This window comes from Anomaloglossus baeobatrachus, chromosome 4, assembly GCF_048569485.1.
Source record: "Anomaloglossus baeobatrachus isolate aAnoBae1 chromosome 4, aAnoBae1.hap1, whole genome shotgun sequence".
NCBI lineage: Eukaryota > Metazoa > Chordata > Amphibia > Anura > Aromobatidae > Anomaloglossus > Anomaloglossus baeobatrachus.
Window position 1 is genome coordinate 471,607,724 of NC_134356.1, and position 24,169 is coordinate 471,631,892.

A 24,169-nucleotide genomic window follows, 5' to 3' on the forward strand; every position below is an offset into this window, starting at 1 on the left:
GCCTTTTAGGAATAGAGTTCCGTAAGGGGTTTACTTAAAAGGGTTTTTCCATGAACAAGGTTAATTTTAAAGTTGATTTTAATCAATAGATCTTGGAATAATAATAATTTCCAATAATTGGATAGGTTTTAAAAAATTTTCCTGTTGAAATAATCTTATAAATCTGTCCCTGCTATGTACTGTGTAATGGCCGTGTCTGACCGTATAGGGACATGGTCTGATCATGCTCATGAGCAGGGGAGGAAGTATAAAAAAAAAAAGTATACAAACATTACAGCATGGGATCACCGCTGATTCTTTTTGTGAGGTACCGAATTTCCGTACCTGTTCTTAATAAATGTTTTACCTCAAAGAAAGAATCAGCTATGATCTGTGCTGTAATGTCTGTATGCTCTCTCTTATTACCCCCTGCTCAGGATCTGTGGTATGATAATGTGGTGCCCTGGACAAGCCAGGACGTCACAGGCAGTGCAACAACACACCCCACACCCCGGTTAGGCACATCAGTCACACACACAAATCCTTGTTGCCTCCCTCCAGGGGCTGATGTCCACACCAGGTGGGGTGGAGCCAGGCGGTTGGCCCCACCCACTGCGGAGTTCACAGTCCTGGAGGCGAAAAAGGAAGTCAGAGTAGTTTGGGAGTGGAGAGAGTGAAGGAGTGAAGTGGTAAAGGAGGAGTCTGACCGTGTCCGGGTACGTGGCCCGGGCACCCACCGCAACGTTGGTAGACGGTGGTGACCGTCTGCAGGCGAGGCCGATTGACGCACAACCGTAAGGACCGGGGTTGGGCGGTGGCCCGCCGGTACCGGACCGGGGGGAGCGAAGAGAAGCCAGCATCATTCGGCAGGGCCTACGGACCCCGACCAGCCTTGGAGTCGCCGTTAAACCGGTCAAATCCGTGAGCAACGGGAACCTCCGGTGTTTCCCAGCAGCAAAGACCCGACTGAAGGCAACCGCTCAACCGTGAAGAAAAATACAGCTACCGCCACAGCTAGAGTTCCCAGGGCCAGCGCCTGCGGGCAAAAGGGGCTCCTCTGGCAAATAAACCGCTGGGGAGCGGGTCACCGGTGGGAAGCCATCGGGGTCGAAAACATCAAAGGTGCAGGGAGAGACAGTCACCGCCAACCTACCGGGAGTGACCACCGCAGCAGTCTGTGGGACCCGTCCATCCAGCCGTTTGTTTTACCAGAGACTCCGTGTACGTTACTGGCTGAGTGAGTACCACCGTGCCATCTGGCACTGCGCTGCCCCTGCGACCCTGCACCTCCCCAACTCCTGCCATCCACCTCCCAATTACCATAAACGGGCCCCGGGACCACCAAATCCCCCTACCCACGAAGGGGAGAGAAACATCTCGGCTGCTCCCTGTCATCGCTCCCGGGATCCCCGTCTAGAGCAGCGGTGGTGTCCCAACCTCACCACAACCGTGGGTGGCGTCACGAACCGACTTCCCAAATCCCAAAAACTATTCCCCTTTCACTCACGGGCGAGGAGCGCCGCTCGAGTCCCCGGATCCGGCCCACCGCTCGAGCCACCGAGCAGCAGCAACAGCAGCGCCGGACCCGAGCGTGGTGAGCGCAGCGGCCCCCCTCCCCGCCCGCGACAATTACAACATTCCTGACATTGCCGCTCATCACAATCATCAGGTCTCATAGGACACAACGTGAGTCGAGAGTGGCTGCTGCTCAGTCTATGGAGCCCCGTTCTGAGGCTCCGTAGCCTCTGCTCTAGGTAATCGAGGAACGGCGTGGGAACCACTGGACTACGTCGGATCTGGAAACTTTGCTTTCTAATAAATTGATGACTGAAGGACAGTGTTTTGTTTCTCTTTTAATGTTTCTCAGGTTTCCATTTGTGGACTACGTCGAAATCCCTGGACTACATCAGATCTGCATGGGTTTGGGGGGGGGGGAGTGTTTATTTAAACAAAGTATTTTTGTGTGTGTGATTTTTTTTTCTTCTTACTTACTTACTAGGTTAGTAATGGAGGTGTTTGATAGATACCTCTCCATTACTAACACCAGGGCTTGATGCCAGCAGCTTTTTTGCCTCTGCGTTTTTCCTGCTAGATATACCAAAATGGCGCAGATATTTCTGTATCCAAATACTCAACATGTGCACATAGAAATTGTACCCATGAGGGTATTGGAGAAAACCACAGATAGAGCATTGGATTATAAGTCTTAACACTAGAAGTCCCAGAAATTTCGAGCTCCCTGGGTTCCAAAGGTAGAAATGTTAAATGACGCCTCTCTGGGACTTCTAGTGTTAAAAGTGTACATGGGACTTTTTTTTTCGTATGGAGTTAAGCACTTACTAGCAGATAGTTGCCAACCATCTGCCTGTTTTACCCAGCAACAATTTCTGTCAGCTCAGCCGGTGTGGCTCTGGCTTCCTTTGACCTCATGTCAATAGGGCAGCTTCTTCTCTTTCGTTCTGTTCTGCTGATGGAGCGTCACTGCTAATGTCATGCTGGTTGACAGCCAGCTCCCCGCAGCTAGGCAGTGGGAAAAACAGGTCAGGAGGGTAGCTAGGACCTACAATTGCATCTCAATAAATTAGAATATCAAAAAGTTAATTTACTTACATATATTATATAGTTATTACAAACAGTGGGATCTATTTCAAGTGTTTATTTCTGTAAATGATTATGGCTTACAGCCAATGAAAACCCAAAACTTATTATCTCACAAAATTAGAATAATTACCACAAAACACCTGCAAAAGCTTTCTAAGCATTTAAAATTGTCCCTTAGTCTGGTTCAGTAGGCTACACAATCATGGGGAAGACTGCTGACTTGACAGATGTCCAGAAGGTAGTCATTGACACACTCCACAAGGAGGGTAAGCCACAAAAGGTCATTGCTGAAGAAGCTGGCTGTTCACAGAGTGCTGTATCCAAGCATATTAATGAAAAGTTGTGTGGAATGAAAAAGTGTGGTAGAAAAAGGTGCACAAGCAACAGAGGTAATCACAGCCTTGATAGGATTAAGAAAAGGCCATTCAAAAATATGGGGGAGAATCACAAGGAGTAGACCTCTGCTGGAGTCAGTGCTTCTAGAGCCACCACACACAGACGTATCCAGGACATGGGCTATTAGTGTCACATTCCTTGTATCAAGCCACTCATGACCAATAGACAATGCCAGAACTGTTGCTCAGTGATCCAAGTTGTTTTCAGATGAAAGTAAATTTTGCATTTCATTTGGAAATCAAGGTTCCAGAGTCTTGAGGAAGAGTGGAGAGGCCACAATCCAAGCTGCTTGAGGTCTAGTGTCAAGTTTCCACAATCAGTGATGGTTTGGGGAGCCATGTCATTTGCTGGTGTAGGGCCACTGTTTATCAAGACCAAAGTCAGCGCAGCCGTCTACAAAGAAATTTTAGACCACTTCATGCTTCCCTCTGCAAACAAGCTTTTTGGAAATGGACATTTCATTTTCCAGCAGGATTTGGCACCTGTTCACACTGCCAAAAGTAGCAATACCTGGTTTAATAACCACATTATCCCTGTGTCTGCTTGGCCAGCATACTCGCCTGACCTAAACCTCAAAGCATCTATGGGGTACTGTCAAGAAGACGATGAGAGACACCAGACCAAACAATGCAGACCAGCTGAAGGCTGCTATCAAAGCAACCTGGGCTTCCATAACCCCTCAGCAGTGCCACAGGCTGATCACCTCCATGCAACGCCGCATTGATGCAGTAATTCATGCAAAAGAAGCCCTGACCCAAGTATTGAGTGCATTTATTGTCCATATACTTTTCAGTAGGCGCCAACATTTGAGTTTGAAATAATTTTTTCAGTTGGTCTTATATAATATTCTGATTTTCTGAGATAATGACTTTTGGGTTTTCATTGGCTGTAAGCCATAATCATCAACAAATAAACACTTGAACTAGATCCCTCTGTGTGTAATGACCTAATATAATATAGTACAAATTAATCCCACACCGTGAGTGATACACACAACCAACAAAAACAAAACAAAAATTCGGACACAAATAAGGCCACAATTATGGACCCCTTTTTATATGCGGAGTTTGTTGTGGAGATTACGGTATTGTTTATCTAGATTAGGGCAAACAGATCTAGATACGCCCTAAATCTATCTGTCCGCTACCTGTCAATGGAGATATAACTTATGTTACACGCACCCTAAAGTTAAAGAGGTGCCCCCACTCCACGACGGCTAGCCCTTTATAGCTGCCCCTAAACTCCCTCACTGATACAGGTACAGGCAGTTTAGATATTTAATTAATTTCGTTCAAATAAGGAGATCACTTATCTTAGTATTCTTACGGCAGCTCTTTGCATAAACACAGTCCAGAAAGAGGAGAAAAAGCTCATAAGGCCACAGTTGGAGACCCCTCCACCTTTTTGGACTTCCAGTATTGTCTATTCAGATTAAGGTACCAGAGTCTAAATGCACCTTACCTCAGTCTGTCCGCTACCTGACAATGGAGATATAACTTTCGTTACACGCACCCTAACGTTAAATAGGTGCCCCCATTCCACGGCGGCTAGCCCTTGGTAGCTGACCCTAAACTCCCTCACCAATTCAGGTACAGGCAGTTTGTATATATTTGGATACTTAGAGATGGTCACTTATCTCATCTTATGTTCTCATGGCAGCTTTTCCACAGAAGAATACAGTCCGCAATATGTCCAAAGGAAAAAACTCGACGCGTTTCCCCCCACGGAAGAAGTTTTGCTCTGCCACAAGCACCGTCTCTTGAGGGTTATCTGCTGCCATATATGCAGCTGGACATCAGAATGGCGATTGTGCCTTGAAACTCCTGATGAACCCCAATATATATTAGTGGGGGGAAACGCGTCGAGTTTTTTCCTTTGGACATATTGCGGACTGTATTCTTCTGTGGAAAAGCTGCCATGAGAACATAAGATGAGATAAGTGACCATCTTTAAGTATCCAAATATATACAAACTGCCTGTACCTGAATTGGTGAGGGAGTTTAGGGTCAGCTACCAAGGGCTAGCCGCCGTGGAATGGGGGCACCTATTTAACGTTAGGGTGCGTGTAACGAAAGTTATATCTCCATTGTCAGGTAGCGGACAGACTGAGGTAAGGTGCATTTAGACTCTGGTACCTTAATCTGAATAGACAATACTGGAAGTCCAAAAAGGTGGAGGGGTCTCCAACTGTGGCCTTATGAGCTTTTTCTCCTCTTTCTGGACTGTGTTTATGCAAAGAGCTGCCGTAAGAATACTAAGATAAGTGATCTCCTTATTTGAACGAAATTAATTAAATATCTAAACTGCCTGTACCTGTATCAGTGAGGGAGTTTAGGGGCAGCTATAAAGGGCTAGCCGTCGTGGAGTGGGGGCACCTCTTTAACTTTAGGGTGCGTGTAACATAAGTTATATCTCCATTGACAGGTAGCGGACAGATAGATTTAGGGCGTATCTAGATCTGTTTGCCCTAATCTAGATAAACAATACCGTAATCTCCACAACAAACTCCGCATATAAAAAGGGGTCCATAATTGTGGCCTTATTTGTGTCCGAATTTTTGTTTTGTTTTTGTTGGTTGTGTGTATCACTCACGGTGTGGGATTAATTTGTACTTTTAAATTTATCTAATAAAAATTGATGTTTTAAATATTTAATGAAGGTAGGACTGCTAGTAAAAATTTGATATACTGCCTCCAAAAATAATAATCTCCTCTAGTTTTCTAATATAATATAGGTGTTTCCCTTTTTGTATTGAATTACTGAAATAAACTGTTTGATGATATTCTAATTTATTGAGATGCACTTGTATCTGCAGGTAAGTTCCTATCACCATACGAAAAAAATAAGCAAAGTCCCGGATAACCCCTTTAAAGGGGTTGTCCAGTCTAGAAGAAAGTGTGCAGTCACTCTGTGACTAGAAATAGAAAATGATTGTTTCCATTGTTTTGGTCTAAGACTAAAGCTGGGTTTACACACTGCAACATCTCAAACGACATCGCTGTAACGTCACCGGTTTTGTGACGCAATAGTGATGTTGCTTGCGATGTTGCAGTGTGTGAAACCTTTCAGCGACCCGGCCCCTGCTGTGAAGTTGTGATCGTTACAAATCGTTCAGGACCATTCCTAGGTCCTTTGTTTCCCGCTGTGCAGCATGCATTGCTGGAAAGTTTCAGTGTGTGAAAGACTTTGCAGAGACTTTGTTAGCAACTTCCCTTTCAAAAGGCTGCTTATCAACGTCCCCAACAACCAGCTAGGTCGCTCTGCAGGTCCGGATCGCTGTTGAGTTGTTGGCCAGGTTTGCCTGTTTGACAGCTCACCAGCGACTCACCAGAGACTTAGGGAGGTCGCTGTTACGTCACAAAACCGGTGACGTTACAGCGATGTCCTTTGTGATGTTGCAGTGTGTAAACCCAGCTTTAGAATCTTTTTTAGGTTCGAAACGCGCAAGATTTCCATCCAACCTAGTGTTGGTTTTAACTATGCAATGAAATTCTTTTTTAACCTTATTGCACAGATGTGATGCTGGGAAAATAAAATCATTTTCTATTGCTGGACTTTGCCTCTTTGAACATGGCGCTGACTTCCTTGCACCGTTCTCCGGAGAAAGGACTCAGGTGGTGTATTTGCCGGGTGAGCTGAAAATCGTCCTTTGTATAGTCACTCTATGAGTGCAGACTTTTGAATCCTCCCAGCACATGCAATGCAGTTGTATTGAGCAAGGCCGCGCCCACTACTCGGGTTGGTGTCAGAAGTATGCATATCGCATACTTGACCACCATTACCGGCGCAGACAGATGCAAATCCTCGCAGTTCACAGTGCATACGCTAGGAAGATGCACAGGTCTGCACTCACACTGTGACTGCAGACTTTTTATTGTAGACCGGACAACACATTTAAGTATTGAGACTATCACAGTACCAAACTGGGATGAAAAGTAGCTCTGACACACAAACCTCACCATTCCACATACTATAACACCCTCACTGAGGTGCAATACAAGGTTCAGTGAAATTTGCTTTACATGATTGTGGCCCTTACAACTCCATTAAAGGGTTTTTGTTGTGGGGTTTTTTAAAGCCAAGTGTAAATGGAGCTGCAGTGCACAAACACCACTCCAGTCACTTGGGGGTCTTCAGAACCCTGCTGTTTCTTGGGATCGGTGGGGATCCCAGCTGTCAGACCCCAAGCTAGGTGATACAGGATAACTTTCAAACTTGAGATAACATCTTTGAAAAGGTTGTTCGGGATTAATTTTTTTTGACCATAGGTTTGCATACATAGAAAACAATCCCATCAATACAGTCCTCCCCAATACCACCTCTGCGTCAACAGGACAGGTGACATGATACGATGTAATTTACATACAGAATAATTCAGATACTGGGAATTACACCCAGCAAAGAGAAGAAAAAAAACCAGCTCACCCTTTCAGGAGATTAGAGTATCAGCCAAGAACGGTGCACGGACTTTTGGTAGTTAGACCTTACTACCACAAATTGCAGGGAGGAGGAGAAAATCCAGAATCCAGTTCCAGAAATTTAAAACATCAGATTTTATTCATAATTTCATTAAAATTCCATGTTCCATGGTTGCATTAAAAACGCATCATAGCAGGTGTAAAAAGGGAGGACGCGTTTCGGACGTATATGTCCTTAGTCTAGATAACTAAGGACATATGCGTACGAAACGCGTCCTCCCTTTTTACACCTGCTATGATGCGTTTTTAATGCAACCATGGAACATGGAATTTTAATGAAATTTTGAATAAAATCTGATGTTTTAAATTTCTGGAACTGGATGCTGGATTTTCTCCTCCTCCCTGGGAATTACTCCCAGTATACAGGACAGGAAAAGTGGTACTGTGCAGTGTATACAGTACATAATACAGCTACTGAGAATTAGACCAAGTATATAGGACAGGAGAAGCTGTACTGTGCATGGTATATACCAGAGGTCTCAAACACGCAGCCCCTGAGGCAGTTTGTTGCGGCCCGAGTGCCCGCAGACCCCATGATGATCGCGTTACTATGCAGGGGGCCAGCGCCGGCGGAGCTTTACTACAGTTGATGCATTTTCGGCTCAGGAGCTCTCTGCACTATGCCAATGTCAAGCAGGTAACATCGTTGTATGAAGTCACCTGCTTGCCTGTGATTGATAGAGTGTAGAGAGCTCCTAAGTGCGTGCTGCACCGCAAATGAATCAAGTGTAGTAAAACCCTGCCGGCGCTGGCCCCCTACATAGTAATGTGATCGTCACGGGGTCTACAGGTCTGCAGGCCACAACAAGCAGTTAAGAGAAAACAGAGGGAACGGAGGAAAGATGAGAATTTTTTTTTTTTGTATTTAAAGAACGGCATATAGGGGAACTAGGATGAGGACTGGAGACATTATTACTTGGGCACAATGCTACAAGGATGGACACAATGCTAAAGGATAGGCACAATGCTACTGGGCACAAGGATGGGCACATTACTACTGGGCAAAAGATGGGCACATTATTACAAGGCACAAGGATGGGCACATGAATACTGGGCACAAAGATGGGTACATTACTACTGGGCACAAGAAAGATAAAAAATGTTTTTACCATTAAAAATGCTTTTTTACATATAAAGTTAACAAAAAAAAGTGTAGGTTTGTTTTAATAAACAAACAAAAAATGTTCACAAAAAGTGATCCAAAAGGTTTATAGAAGAAAATACATGGAATCACTAAAATGTAGTTGGCCCTACTAAGAATGCGACCCCCAAATATTTTTTTTTTTGCTATGTGCAGCCCATACACCCAGCAGAGTTTGAAACCCCTGGTATATACAGTATCACAAAAATGGGTACACCCCTTACATTTTTGTAAATATTTTTTATCTTTTCATGGGACAAAACTGATGATATGACACTTTGATACAGTCCTAAAGTAGTCAGTGTACAGCTTGTATAAGTGTAAATTTGGTGTGCCCTCTAAATAACTCAATACACAGCCATTAATATCTAAACTGCTGGCAACAAAAGTATATCTCTAAGTGAAAATTGCCAAATCATGCCCAAAGTGTCAATATTGTGTGGCCACCATTATTTTCAAGCACTGCCTTAACTTTCAACAGCATGGAGTTCACTAGAGCTTTATAAGAGCTGCTGGATCCCCTATAACAACAATACAGAGCTGGTGGATGTCAGATCTTGTGCGCCTCCATCTTCCGTTTGAGGATTCCCCACAGATTATCAATGGTGTTTAGGCCTGGAGACATGCTAGGCCAAGTCCAGCACCTTTAACCTCAGTTTCTTTAGCAAGGCAGTGGTCGTCTTGGAGGTGTGTTTGGGGTCATTATATTTGAATACTGCCCTGTGCCCAGTTTTCGAAGGGAAGAGGTCTTGCTCTGTCACAGTACATGTTGGCATTCATGATTCCCTCAGTGAACTGTAGCTCCCCACAGCCAGCAGCACTCGTGAAGCCCCAAACAATACCACTCCCACCACCATGCTTGACTGTAAGCAAGACACACTTGTGTTTGAACTCTTCACCTGGTTGCCACCACAGACGCTTGACACCATCTGAACCAAATAAGTTTATCTTGGTCTCATCAGACCACATGACATGGTTACAGTAATCCATGTCCTTAGTCGTCTTGCCTTCAGCAAATGGTTTGCGGGCTTTCTTGTGCAGCATCTTTAGAAGAGGCTTCCTTCTGGAACAGCAGCCATGCAGATCAATTTGATGCTTATGGTCTGAGCACTGAGGCTGTATGGTCTTGGCCACAGTGCTGCAGCTCAGTTTCAAGGTGTTAATTTTCTAATAGTCTTGGTCATCCTTATGTAGCAACCACACCAAACCTACTCTGTTATACAAGATGCACAGTAACTACTTTACATTGTATCAGTGTGATATCTTCAGTGTTGTCTCATGAAATTAAAATATTTACAAAAATGTGAGTGGTGTTTTCCCAGAAAAGAAAATATGGCAGAGCTTCTTTAAAGTGTAACTGACATTTTGTATTGCATAAATCAACAGTACAAATAAGGCACTTAGTAATATTTCTTTTCAGTTAAATTTGCTTCTTTCTCTGTCAGAATTGATCAGTCATTATCAAACTTCTCAATTCTGAAGTACAATCTGTATTCAGTGAAGCCTTTGCCATTACTGAGAGATGAGAGCTGCTACTGATGAGGCACAGGCAGGGGCTAGAGGCAGGGGCTAGAGGCAGGGGCTAGAGGCAGGGGCTAGAGGCAGGGGCTAGAGGCAGGGGCTAGAGGCAGGGGCTAGAGGCAGCTCAGCTCCTGTTTTCTAGTTAGAATCTCATCCGTAACTAGAGATGAGTGAACCCAAGGTTGTACCAAACAGACTATACAAAAAAAAGACAAAAACAGGTTTCAGAGTTTCAGTGCTTTACCATATACTAACCACTCACGCGAGCATCGCTGTGCTCAGGTACGCTCGGCGCGCAGCCCAGTAAGAGACACTTGCAGTGTTTGAATGGCTCACACTAACAAAAGCACGATCAGATGTAGTGTGCGCACATACACAAAAAAAAAAAAAAAAAAAAACCACCTCCCTGGGAAGTGATCTGTTTGTTGCTGGCTGCATGTGAGCGGAGACCCGACCTGCTCAATTACTGACTTCCATTGGTGTTCATACTAAGTCCGGGTCCTAAATCAAACTTTAAAGTCCGGCTGAACTTCCACAGGTCCACTCATCTCTATTTGTAACTGCCATGAAGAAAGAAGAGAGGCTGGGGCTTCTTGTCTAGCTCCTCCCTCTGCTTTTAGCTCCTCCCATCATAGAATCCATCAGTTGCAGCTCTCATCTATCTCAGTAATGGGAAAGACTTCACTGAATACAGATTTATCCTCAGAATTGATGGACTGATCATTTCTGGCAGAGAAAGAAGCAGATTTGTCTGATAAGATACATTACAAAGTTGCTTATTTTCATGGGTACTACTTGTTTATGAAATAAAACTTAACACGATGGCTACACTTTAAGCTTCACATACTTATACAATGTGACCACACCTTTGACATGAAGCCGTACTTTCTAAAGCCAAGAGAAAATTAGAGATCTGCTCCTATGAAATGTAGCTTTGATCTTCGCTAGATTAAAGCCAACAGCTGGGATGTTCTCATAACATTTCCTTGACATTTGAAGGGAATTACAGCTAGAACACAGCGAGAAGTCCACAGCTGCGAGACAAATATTGCAAAACCGCCAGAAAAAATAATATTGGTTGGCATTACAGAGAAAACAAGTGCTCCTGCCAAGCACAGGTCTCTGCCCAGTTTACCCATTTCCATAGAAGTATTAAAATACTGGACTCAACTTTTTCTTCTTATAAACACCTAGACCTCCTCTTCCCAGTTGTAGCTACCCCTTTAAATACATGTATTTTTCGGTGATTTTTTTTTACTTTAAATTTATAAAAATAAATAAAAAGTTCACCCCTCGGCTTACACGACGTCTATGTATCACAGTACATGGATATTTGCAGAATGTTAATAGTGAAGTCCAGCAATGCCTTGTCTGCAGGCCGTGCAGTGCTCATCCCCTCCTATGAAGTATGTTCTGGGCTGATTTATGACCACATCAAAGTTCAACACTTGTAGCTCTCACTCAGCATGATGTCCTAGACTTGCATTGTACAGATTGTTTTGCAACTGGAAATCACAAAATATGTACGTATATTGTGCAGTCGATCTCTAAGGACACCATCTTGCTACTTGTTAAACCACCTTTTAATAGGTGAAGGCTTATAAGGGGTTGGCCACTTTAGTTTATTAATGTATTATGTGTGCTCTTCCTGCACAGCTACAAAATATCTCCTGGTGGAGGAACATGTGACCAAACCGGTCCATCTGTCTCTTCCAATTGAAACGCAGCTTTACCGCTTTTCCATGTGAAGTGGTTTTCTATTGGAGGAGGTAGGTAGGTCTGGTCACATGCTCCTCCGCCAGCAGATATTCTGAGGACATGATCTCTGGGCAGTGAGACAGGCAACAAGTGCAGGAGGAGAACCGGTAATACTTATATTAGAAAGTAGCATCAAATCATGTCAATTATCTAGTTATTTTTACGGATGTGTTGGGGACAACACCCTTGAAAAGTCTTCATGCTGTAACCTGGGGTAAATCAATAGAATATGTATAGGACTTAAATTACATTTAAAGGGAATCTGTCACCAGGTTTTTGCTCCCCCATCTAAGAGCAGCATGATGTAGTGACAGAGACCCTGATTCCAGCAATTGTCACTTACTGAGCTGTTTGCTGTCATTTTGATAAAATCAATGTTTTCTCTACTGCAGGTCTAGCAGTTCTACAGAGCTCAATATGTTGGACTACCTGGCAGCACGCAAAGTAGTCCTCTAATGATAAAAATCACTGTTTTATCAGCAGTAGATCAAAAACTGCACTAAGGCTACTTTCACACATCAGTTTTTTGGCATCAGGCACAATCCGGCGTGTGCCTGATGCAATGGATCCAGCGCAGAATATGCAAAAACGGATGCGCCGGATCTTTTTATTTACTGATCCGGTATACTTTATCCATCAAAAAACGGATCCGTTTGTCCGTTTTTTTGTTGTTTTTTTTTGCTGGATATGTTTTTTTACAAAAAATTGGAGCATGCTCAGTTTAAAAAACGGATCCGGCGGCCGCATCCGTTTTTTGCAACATTACGCCGGATTCTGCGTCCATAGTCTTCCATTGTAAATCACGCCGGATCCGGTGCGATGCATTTTTTTTCTCCAGACAAAAAAGCGTTACAAGAGGTGTTCCATCCGGCGGCCGCATTAGTCAATTACGACAGATCCGGCAAAAGCCAGATGCAACACAAGGCCATCAGGCACAATCTGGCCCTAATACAAGTCAATGGGGATAAAACTGATCCGGCGCCGGATCAGTTTTTTTTTTCGGATTGTGCCTGATGGAAAAAAAATGATGTGTGAAAGTAGCTTAAGCAGCCCAGTAAGTGACACATTGCTGAAATCAGGATCTCTACCCCTACTTTATGCTGCTCTCAGATAAGGTGGCAAAATCCTGGTGACAGATTCCCTTAAAAGTTCTTTTACTACCACCATGCGGGCAGCATATGGGCTACTATACCTACCTTACAGAAATTGGTATGACAAAGCATTTTATAGCTTCTCGTCTATTAAAAATGTATCAAGAACTACATGATATTTTAAAGTCTTCTTCCAAAGGAAATAGTTGTGATAAAATGTGAAAAAACAACATTATGGCAAGCTTAGATTATGATAAACTGCAGGTTTACTAGATTATCTGCACCTTCCTTATCAGGTAGGTGCCACTATTGCAGGCTTGACAGATCCTTAGCATTTCATGACTTCATGACCAAATATTTAACACTTGGTTGCTTTTGGTAGCAAGAAGTCAGACAAGATGCCTCAATGCTTATGGAAGTTCATTTAATTCACAGCACAGAAAATATACATTCTTTATACACATCTGTCTTTGGAAGTGTACAATGAGCTTCGCAGAAAGATTGACAACATCCTATTGGATAAACTAGTGATAGCTGCCAATAGGCTTTGGAGAATATGCAACCTGTTGCGTTCCTGGCCTTAATATTTAGATAAGCATCAATGAATAGCAATTGCTTCAGATACCCAGTAAGACTGACATAGAAATTAAAATTGTTTAACAAAAAAAAAAATAAAATAAAAATATAATACAGCATAACTGCTGCCACTGTACAAAGTATGTGTACCCATGAAAAATCAGATAAAAAAATAATAAATACAGACTTATCAGTCTTTCTACAAATCCATTTCTTCCCAGGTAGAAGCTTTGGCCAGCCCTGGAATACTGGAGGATCCACATGCACGGCCTTGCATACATGAGACTTCAGTACTAATGGCTGGTGTTGACAGGTAGAATTGCAAGTACCAAAAGGTTGCATGGAACTCAGATTCTACACAAGTTTATTCCTTTCTGTTCCATTGTGGAAGCCTTTCGTACCATCAGGACCCCTCGGCAGCCTCAAGACCCCAGGTGGTAGTCCATCTGCATTCTGTATCTTCCTCCCAAGCATTGGACTACATGCTGGACTTTTTTCCTGTGTAACTGTTTGGGCTTGTCTTCTTCTCTGGACCCAAGGGCTACTGGATGGTGTGATGCTGCTGTCTGAGGAGTACTCTGTAGACCTCCGCGAAACTTCAGGACTCATGCTGTCAGCAAGAGGAGACTGCTTGAGCCCTTTACGTTGGCCACAAGGACTACTCCAGGGGCTATTTCTAGGTGAAGCATTTGGACTCAGGTGATTATTTGGGTAGGCAGATGGGCTCAGCTTATTGGATGACTGAATCTTCCGACCCACCATTGGGGAGTTGGGATTGCTATCAGGCTCTGAGGTGCTATACCCCGTAGATTCATCTCCTATATACTGCAACTCTTCAACCCTCTTATTGAGAGATCTATTCTTCCGAAGATTTTTGGCATCCTCCTCTTTGCTTCGGTCTTTCTGAATCTTTTTCTTCGGTGGCTTCATGCCTATTAGAACAACTTTTATACCATCATCTGTGTCACTTTCAGTATTGAGGGTTTCATGTGCCTTTATTGCAGCCTCCACCTCCTCAAATTCAACTATTGCACAATCCTTGGTTCCAACCTGACTGTACCGACTGCTGAATTTCTTCACATCTGATGGAAGATCTCTACCAGGCTTCAAGATGCGAATAGAGGAGATGCTTCCAAAAGCTCCGAAGCTCTTCAGCAGCTGCTCCATGATTTTTTCTTGCATCCCACCATTTTCCTGCTCCTTGTTTAAACACTGCAGCTCAGGAATGAAGTGAAGGTCATAAACCAAGAGCATTTTGCTGGGAAGGTTTTCGCTTGGAAAGACGGGAACTGGAGTTTTTCGTCTCACTTTCCTGTTATCTTCATTTAATTCAAGTATATCAGAATACCTTAAAGCATAGGCAGTGGTCCTCCAGTCACGGGTAAGATGCTTTACCTGGAAAGAACACAACATTATTATTTCATTGTATTAACCTGTAAATATCTTGAGCCTTGAGACTAAAGACTTATTTATGGTGGCATTACATATATTTTCTATACAATATGAATTCTGTACACAGTCTCGTTTATCAAAACTAAGCATAGCCTTGTTGCCCACAACCAGGTATAACGCAATTATTTTTTTCCAGAGTAGTTTAATAAATGCGAAGCACTGGTTTCTAAATATAAGGCGGCCAGCTTTTAGGTAACTGATTAATCACATTTTACACATTTGTATGGCTGATGCATTTTACATTTATCCTTTGCATTGATTTTTTTAGTTCACAAAGCAAAACTGATATACAAACAATGGTGGAAAAAGCTGGATGGGATGTAAATCATTGCCTGCTGCTACTGCATTACTATGCAAGCGTAATGCAAAGAATGTTAACCCTTTTGCAGCTAAGAGTTTTCCAACATTTTGCGCTACTTGTAGCCAGGACAATTTTACAATTTTGTCACTTGTTCAAATGAAGTTGAAATTGCAAAAATAGTTGATATAGAACACACACTTATACATACACACACATCGTACAGAGCAAAAGTTTGGACACACCTCAGTTTTCTTTATTTTCATGACTCTGAAAATTGTAGAATGAAATACTTAAAATAGAAAAAAAAAAAAAGTGTGAAGCAAATGAATATATGTCTTCTATTCTAGGTTCTTCATAGTAGCCACCTTTTGCTTTGATTACTGCTTTGCACACTCTTGGCATTCACTTGATGAGCTTCAAGAGGTAGTCACCGGAAATGGTTTTCACTTCACAGGTGTGCCCTGTCAGGTTTAATAAGTGGGATTTCTTGCCTTATAAATGGGGTTGGGACCATCAATTGTGTTGTGCAGAAGTCTGGTGGATACACAGCTGATCGTCCTACTGACTAGACTGTTAGAATTTGTATTATGGCAAGAAAAGAGCAGCCAAGTAAAGAAAAACGAGTGACCATCATTACTTTAAGATATTATGGTCAGTCAGTCCGAAAAATTGGGAAAACTTTGAAAGTGTCCCCAAGTTCAGTGGCAAAAAACAAACGCTACAAAGAAACTGGCTCACGAGGACCACCCCAGGAAAGGAAGACCAAGAGTCACCTCTGCTGCGGAGAATAAGTTTATCCGAGTCACCAGCCTCAGAAATCGCAGGTTAACAGCAGCTCAGATTAGAGACCAGGTCAATGCCACACAGTTCTAGCAGAAGACACATCTCTAGAACAACTGTTAAGAGGAGACTTTGTGCAACAGGTCTTCATGGTAAAATAGCTGCTAGGAAACCACGGCTAAGGACAGGCAACAAGCAGAAGAGACTTGTTTGGGCTAAAGAACAGAAGGAATGGACATTAAACCAGTGGAAATCGGTTCTTTGGTCTGATGAGTCCAAATTTGAGATCTTTGGATCCAACCACCATGTCTTTGTGCGACGCAGAAAAGGTGACCAGATAGACTCTCTACATGCCTGGTTCCCAGTGTGAAGCATGGAGGAGGAGGTGTGATGGTGCTTTGCTGGTGACACTGTTGGGGATTTATTCAAAATTGAAGGCATACTGAACCAGCATGACCACAGCATCTTGCAGCGGTGTGCTATTCCATCCGGTTTGCGTTTAGTTGGACCATCATTTATTTTTCAACAGGACAATGACCCCAAACACACCTCCAGGCTGTGTAAGGGCTATTTGACTAAGAAGGAGAGTGATGGGGTGCTACGCCAGATGACCTGGCCTTTATAGTCACCAGACCTGAATCTAATTGAGATGGTTTGGGGTGAGCTGGACCGCAGAGTGAAGGCAAAAAGGCCAACAAGTGCTAAGCATCTCTGGGAACTCCTTCAAGACTATTGGAAGACTATTTCCGGTGACTACCTCTTAAAGCTCATCAAAAGAATGCCACACAGTAATCAAAGCAAAAGGTGGCTACTTTGAAGAACCTAGCATATATGACATATTTTCCGTTGTTTCACACTTTTTTGTTAAGTATTTCATTCTACATGTGTTAATTATAGTTTTCCTTCAATGTGAATCTACAATTTTCAGAGTCATGAAAATAAAGAAAACTCTTTCAATGAGAAGGTGTGTCCAAACGTTTGTTCTGTACTATATATATGTATTATACACACACACACATTTTATGCAAACCTAATGATACAACACAGTTACACACTATACATAATGTGTATGTTTAAGCAAGTATGGATGAGCTTTTTACTTTATATACCCACAATTATATACCCATCACAGCCTCTTATTCACATGGGGCCTTAATTGGTTTTCCTATATTGGCTGCACCAAAATGTGGAATTGTGTGCTTATTGTACATCATAAATGTGTTGCCATAATATGGGGGACTTGGACAGCCCCGATTCATTCCCCTTGTTTGCCCTCTTAAAAATAAATAAGCCTATACTCCCCTCCGGTGCTGTCGCGGTTTCAGCAATGTTTGAGGCTGTGCTCCAAGGGCCCACACGACATCAATATGACATGTGGGCTCCACAACCAATCAACGCCCGGTGGGGCCCGCTTGTCAATGTTGCATTGGCCCCGGGATCATGGCTTCAGACACATCGCTGGAACCGCACTGGCAACGAGCATAGGCTTATTTATTTTTATGGGGGCGAACAAGGTGAATGAGTAGGGGTTGTCCAAGTAGTGGACAACCCTTTTCATTTTCTTTTGACATAGCTGTATGAGGGCTTAATCAATCACACTAAATTGGTACCAATAAAAACTACAACCTGTCCTAATAAAAGTCATAACTTATTTTTTCATCTACAAAACTGGGGGTTTATTTTTTGCATGACAAAATGTATGATTTATTGGTAACATTTTGGGGTTCATGAGAAATCACTTTTTGTTAAATTGATTCAGCTCATCACAGTTGACACACAGGTCTCGGGAGTTGTATATCTTGAGTCTGCAGCCCGTACTGACAGGGAAGCCATTTTTTTCTCATTCTTGGAGAATCCCTTTAAGTCATGCAGAGGTCTGTCCCAAATAAAGTAGCATCTAAAAAATTTCAAACGCCAATCTTAAAATACCTTTTTAAAAGAGGTAAGTAGTTTAACACTGACAAATCCCATCTTGTTTCTTCTCACATGTTTCAATAGAAAGGCGTCTTTTTCCAAATTCTCATCAGAGAGGTAGTACTCTATTTGTACAACAAGCTTCTGGATCAGCTCTGGGTCTGGGGGCTTCCAGTCCTGGTCCAGCTCATCTCCGTCATTCTCTCCCCCACTTGTGGCTGCTCCACTGCAAAACATGAAATAAAGGATTACAGTTCACAAACCAGAGGAAGGACAGATCACATTTTTTTTTAGAGGAGTGATTTAAATTAGGGCATCCATGTAATAAAAAAATACACTAATGATTTATGAAAACAACTTACTGTTCGTGTATATGAGCCGATAGTCTATATACTACTGTATGCAGTAATTTATATTGATTCATAGGAGGATTAGGAGGAAATCAATACTGCCGACATACCTCAAATTGAAACAAATTAAAGTAAACAGACCATAATTTAACATGCCCAATCATTTCCCCACAAAATCTGATGAGCATCTAATACACATTTGTAAGTCTAGTCAGGATAAAGTGCAAGGGTCTGGTCAATGTCCTCTTAAGGCTACCAATCATTAAGCCAAAAATACTGATACCTGGAGGCCCATCTAATGTGTATTCTGCGATTTGCTGGTCTTAGTCTAAGGCTGGTGTCACACTCCAATGCAAGTCTATGGGTGCGAGAAAAACTGATGTCACACGGACCATCCTAGTGACATCTGATTTTCTAAATACAATTGTATCATGTAGCATAGAACACTAAATGCTCCTGTACATGACTGTAATGACTAATAGCTGCTGAGGAAAAAAAACGGATCACATACGGATTGAATACAGATGGCTCACGGACTACTATCATGAGAAAAATCAGACTCATTGCACACGGATCACTGACATCGCTAATCCTACTCTCAAGCATGAGAATCGGAACAATTTTTTAAACGCAAGTGTGACGCCGGCCTAATATGTATTCCACCTTAAAGTGTTCTTTCCAAAATCTCAAGGTACAACCTATCCGCACTGTGCATTGTCTATTGTGCATGGAATACACTTGAAATAAACTTCTATGAAACCCAATGAATCTCTTATAATTACCCTGTCTTATAAATGTACTGCAAACCAATGTTATACAACACAACTTCCAACATTACCCATCCATCGAAGAAATACAGAATTAAAGTCTAAATTTCGCTTCAAAGTGTGTGCCAGAATTTTGAGGGGGGGGCGGGATTTAAAGGAAACTTGTCACCATAGTTGTCCCCTACAAGCCAGAATAGTGGATAACCTGAATAGTGGATATTCTGGATTACCCAGAATAGTGGATAACCTGCTAATTGCTGGGTGGGCAACAGCTAGGACCACCAGCAATCCCAGGATCAGAGCTCGGGAAATGCCAAGTCTTGAATGACGTGGCATTGCACATATTTGGCCTCTGCTCCACTCTATGGGACTGCCAGAAAAATCAGAGGACTGTACTCTATTTCCAGCAGTCACATAGGCAATTAATGTAGCTGAGGTTGAGCAGGAGCCCATTCGCTCCATTCAAGAATGGACTGCAGAGCTTGTTCCCGAGGTTCCACAGACCCGTTCCCTGGATTGCTGGAGCAGTTTAGTCAAGACGGACACAGAGATCTGAAGATCTTCTCAGTCTTACCAGCTGCCAAAATAGGAAGATTCTGAAGATATTAAATTAGAGAACTGCTAGAGAGATTGAGAAAAAGTATAAAAGTAGCTGAACAAACCCTGTCCATGCATTTTATAGGAGAGAGTCTGTCTAGTACATTTTTACGGTTTAGGTTTCAATCCAAGAAAAAAAAACTCCATGAAAACTTGACCCAAAGTGACATACGTGACCCGGGCTGTCCTAAAGGCAAAAAATAAAAGAATCCTACAAATATTTGATGATTTGGGATTTTCTGTGAACCAGCTGTTATGATGCACATTCCTTGTTCCGACTTGTCTGCCACAAGGATTAGGTCTCGTTCTCGGAGCTCTCGTGCAGCACATTCCTGTAACACAATGTTCTTCAATTTCTGTGAAATCCTTTGAAAACCTTGTGCGCTGTCCACAATCTCTGCTTCCTGCATTACATCTACTAGGATTATGGGGAAAACAGTCTGAGTGCGCGAACATTGTATCCCATCCTAATAGTACGGGGCGATTAGAAGATTCAGTAAGATTTACATTCATATTACTGCAAAGATATAAATTTCACCTGTTTGTAATGATATAGTATGGAAAGGGCACATCTCAGAGTTTGGAACTGGCTCGTGCAGACTCGCTTGTGACTCCCCAGGCGGCATCAGATCCCAAAATGCCGACTATTCAAAAAAGCATTGTGTTTTAGAGTATGAGAAGTATAAGACTATGTGCGCACAGTGCATTTTTGCGCGTTTTTCGGGTGCATTTTTGGCCTCAAAACTGCATGACTGCTTCCCCGGCAAAGTCTGACTTTTCATTTTTGCTGTCCGCACACAACTTTTTTTTAGCTGCGTTTTTGAGCTAAAAAAATGGACATGTCAATTCTTTCCTGCATTTTTCACCCATGCAATACATTGGAAAAACGCAGCAACGCAAAACGCAGTGACCAAAAACGCAGCAAAACGCAGTGACCAATAAACGCAGCAAAACGCAGTGACCAATAAACGCAGCAAAACGGAGTGACCAATAAACGCAGCAAAACGGAGTGACCAATAAACGCAGCAAAACGGAGTGACCAATAAACGCAGCAAAACGGAGTGACCAATAAACGCAGCAAAACGGAGTGACCAATAAACGCAGCAAAACGGAGTGACCAATAAACGCAGCAAAACGGAGTGACCAATAAACGCAGCAAAACGGAGTGACCAAAAAACGCAGCAAAACGGAGTGACCAAAAAACACAGCAAAACGGAGTGACCAAAAAACGCAGCAAAACGGAGTGACCAAAAAACGCAGCAAAACGGAGTGACCAAAAAACGTAGCAAAACGGAGTGACCAAAAAACGCAGCAAAACGGAGTGACCAAAAAACGCAGCAAAACGGAGTGACCAAAAAACGCAGCAAAACGGAGTGACCAAAAAACGCAGCAAAACGGAGTGACCAAAAAACGCAGCAAAACGGAGTGACCAAAAAAAGCACAAAATGCCGTAAAAACGCATGCGTTTTTACCGGTGCGTTTTTTGTGGCCAAAAACGCAGCGTAAAAAAAACCACTGTGTGAGCACAGCCTAAATCAATTCCGTTCCTAAGACAGTATAAAAGTGACGCCCCTGGTCACCAGAGCATTCTGTGGTGGTAGTCACAATTTAAGGACGACCGAGTGTTCCAGGGACGCAGTGGAGAGGGCTCCAGAGACCTTTGCACGTAGCCCACAGAAATTAAAGTTACCCAAGTTGTGAACTTGACATTCCTCAGCCGACTGGAAGATTCTGTGATGGCAACAGAAACCATATCGCATACAGCTATTGCCACATTTACGGCCAGCCGGCCACAGCAACCAATACGAATTGTACGCCACTCCAATGACCATCGATGTGAACGTTCTGTGCTAAACCTGGAGAGCTTATGTTCGTTATGTGCCCTTCACTATTGTGCATGGAATACACTTGAAATAAACCTCTATGAAAGCCAATGAATCTCTTATAATCACCCTGTCTTATAAAATGTACTGGAAAAATTAAAAACTAAATGTTATACAACACAACTTCCAACATTACCCATCCATCGAAGAAATAACAGAACTAAAGTCTAAATGTCGCTTCAAAGTGTGTTCCAGAATTTTGAGTGGGGGGGCGGGATTTAAAGGAAACTTGTCACCATAGTTGTCCCCTACAAGCTGCGGCCAGCACCAGTGATCTCTTATATACAGCATTCTAGAATGCTGTATATAAGGGCTGACCGGTGGTGGCCACAGCTTATAGGGGAAAGTCTGGGGACAAGTTTCGCTTAAAGTGAACCTGTTAGGTTTAATACGGACCCAGAACCGCGAGCAGTCCTGGGTGCATATTGCTAATCCCTGCCTAACTGTCCCTGTATCTAGTAGCAGAGATATTTAGAAAAAGTATTTCTAAAGATCTTTTATCATATGTGAGGGGACTAGTCCCCCTGGGCATTAGTTCCACTGGCTACTCGGCTCAATTTGGATGTTAGTATGCCCCTGTCGGCCCCTGTGAGTGTGCTAACATGCTAATACGCAGCGTCAGCGTATGATCTCACTCACCTCTCCGCCATCGAATCCAATGCTGGATTTCGGCTCAGTGGGCATGACCCCGGAGGTTCGGTCACGTGCACTACTTCAGTTTAAAGCCTGGACGTCTACACCCGGCTTCATAGTGTGCATGACCCAAACTCTGGGAACATGCACACTGAGCCGAAATCCAGTGTCGGGCAGCGATGGCAGCAGAGAGGTGAGCGAGAGCATCCTGTGACCCTGCGCATTCATTAGCAGGTTAGCACACCCACAGGGGCGTCTTTGCATGCTAGGGGGCGACTGGCCGGGGAACTATTGCCCTTGGGACTCGCCCCCTCTCTCATTAGCATACATCAGCATAGATCTTTAGAAATACTTTTTCTAAAGATCCCTTTATCTATGCTACTAGATACAGGGACGGTTAGGCAGGGATTAGTAATATGCAGTAAATACTTTTTAATAACCACATCATAATAGGAATTAGCAATATACACCCAGAACTGTTCGTGGTTCTGGATGGATATTGGACCTGACCGGTTCCCTTTAAGTGCTGTAATCCCACCAATTGCTGGGCTAAATGTGTAGAAGAGTTCAGTGGGCAGTGGTGTTCCTTCCTGGCATACTCTGCTTACCTCTCCTTGGAGCTCTACAGACTCTCCGGATCACATTGAGCTCTGAATGATCCAGAGGTGGCTTTTACAGTGTAAATTATGGAGTATCAGAACAAGGCTCCATAGACTTGCGTGACAAAAAAAAAAAAAAGGCTTCAGGCTCGCGCAAAGAGCAAACTGGAGAGAGCCCTGACACCACAGGGAAGAGAAGCAAAACTGTGCTGGATCCCAGAGAAGACAGCTAGGCGAGTATATCAATACACTGTCAGGAGATGCACATATACACAGATTTAGCTTGTAAGCCCACAATGAGTTTTTGACACTGCATTAAAGGGAATCTGTTACTAAGTTGTCATCTAATCTGAGAGCAGCATAATGTAGGAGCAGAGATCCTGATTCCAGCAATGTGTTACTTACTGGACTGCTTAGTGTAGTTTTGATAAAATCACTGTTTAATCAGCAGTAGATAACCATTAGAGGACTACTTGGCGTGCTGCAGGTAGTCCAGCATATTCATCAGCTCTGTATAACTGCTAGATCTGCAGCAGAGAATTTTTTTTTATCAAAGTAACAGAAAACAGCTCAGTAAGTGGCACATTACTGGAATCAGGGTCTGTCACTACATTATGCTGCTCTCAGATATGGGAGCAAAAACCTGATGACTCTTTAAACATGCAGCATCTTAGGGGTATGTGCACACTAAGTATTTGGTGCAAAAAGTTCTGCACCATTTCTGCATCTCAACAGGAAAAACGCTGCAGCAAAACTGAGTTGCCGCCTTTTTTATGCTCTGCGTTTTTTGGTGCAGCTTTTGCCCCATTCATTAGTATGGGTGAAATCAGCAGCAATAATGTTGCAAGAATTGACATGCTGTGGATATAAATCTGTACCAAATCTGCAAGAAGAAAATACTCAACGTGTGAGGCTTCAGGATTCTGCTGGCATCAGGAAACCCTACAGGTTTTTTGACAAATCTGCATTGAAAAAAGCATAAAAAAAAAAAGAGAAAAACCCCACATATGTATATAACCTTACAGTACACTGAATGGTATAATTCTCCTGCCCATTATGGTTGTTTCCTCAATGTACACTGCACAGTGTGTGTTTCAAATACATAACAGGTCAGTCATTTTAGCTTCGTTATGTGCAGATTGTCCATAGACTTGCATATTAGGCTGGTTTCACACTACGTCTTTTTAACATCCGTTGAAAACGTTATTTTAGCGGAAGTACGGATCCAGTGCAAATGCGTTTTCATTTCAATGCATTTGCAATGGACTCGCGTTAACATCCGTTCACCTGCGTTCACCTGCGTTTGCCTGCGTTATAGTGCGGATCCGGTGACTTGCAGTTTTTTAACATGT

General features: G+C 43.0%; 1 protein-coding gene across 1 annotated transcript in view; it reads right to left on the reverse strand.

Moving 5' to 3' along the window:
- Positions 1 to 13,372: 13,372 nt before the first annotated feature.
- LARP6 (La ribonucleoprotein 6, translational regulator) overlaps positions 13,373 to 24,169 on the reverse strand; it is a 75,524-nt gene continuing 64,727 nt past the window's right edge. The window contains exons 2-3 of the mRNA XM_075342726.1: positions 18,004 to 18,214; positions 13,373 to 14,936 (exon numbers count right to left, since the gene is read on the reverse strand). Of these exons, the coding sequence (XP_075198841.1) occupies positions 13,896 to 14,936; positions 18,004 to 18,214 (1,252 nt within the window). The 3' untranslated portion in view covers positions 13,373 to 13,895. The remainder of the gene's footprint in view (positions 14,937 to 18,003; positions 18,215 to 24,169) is intronic.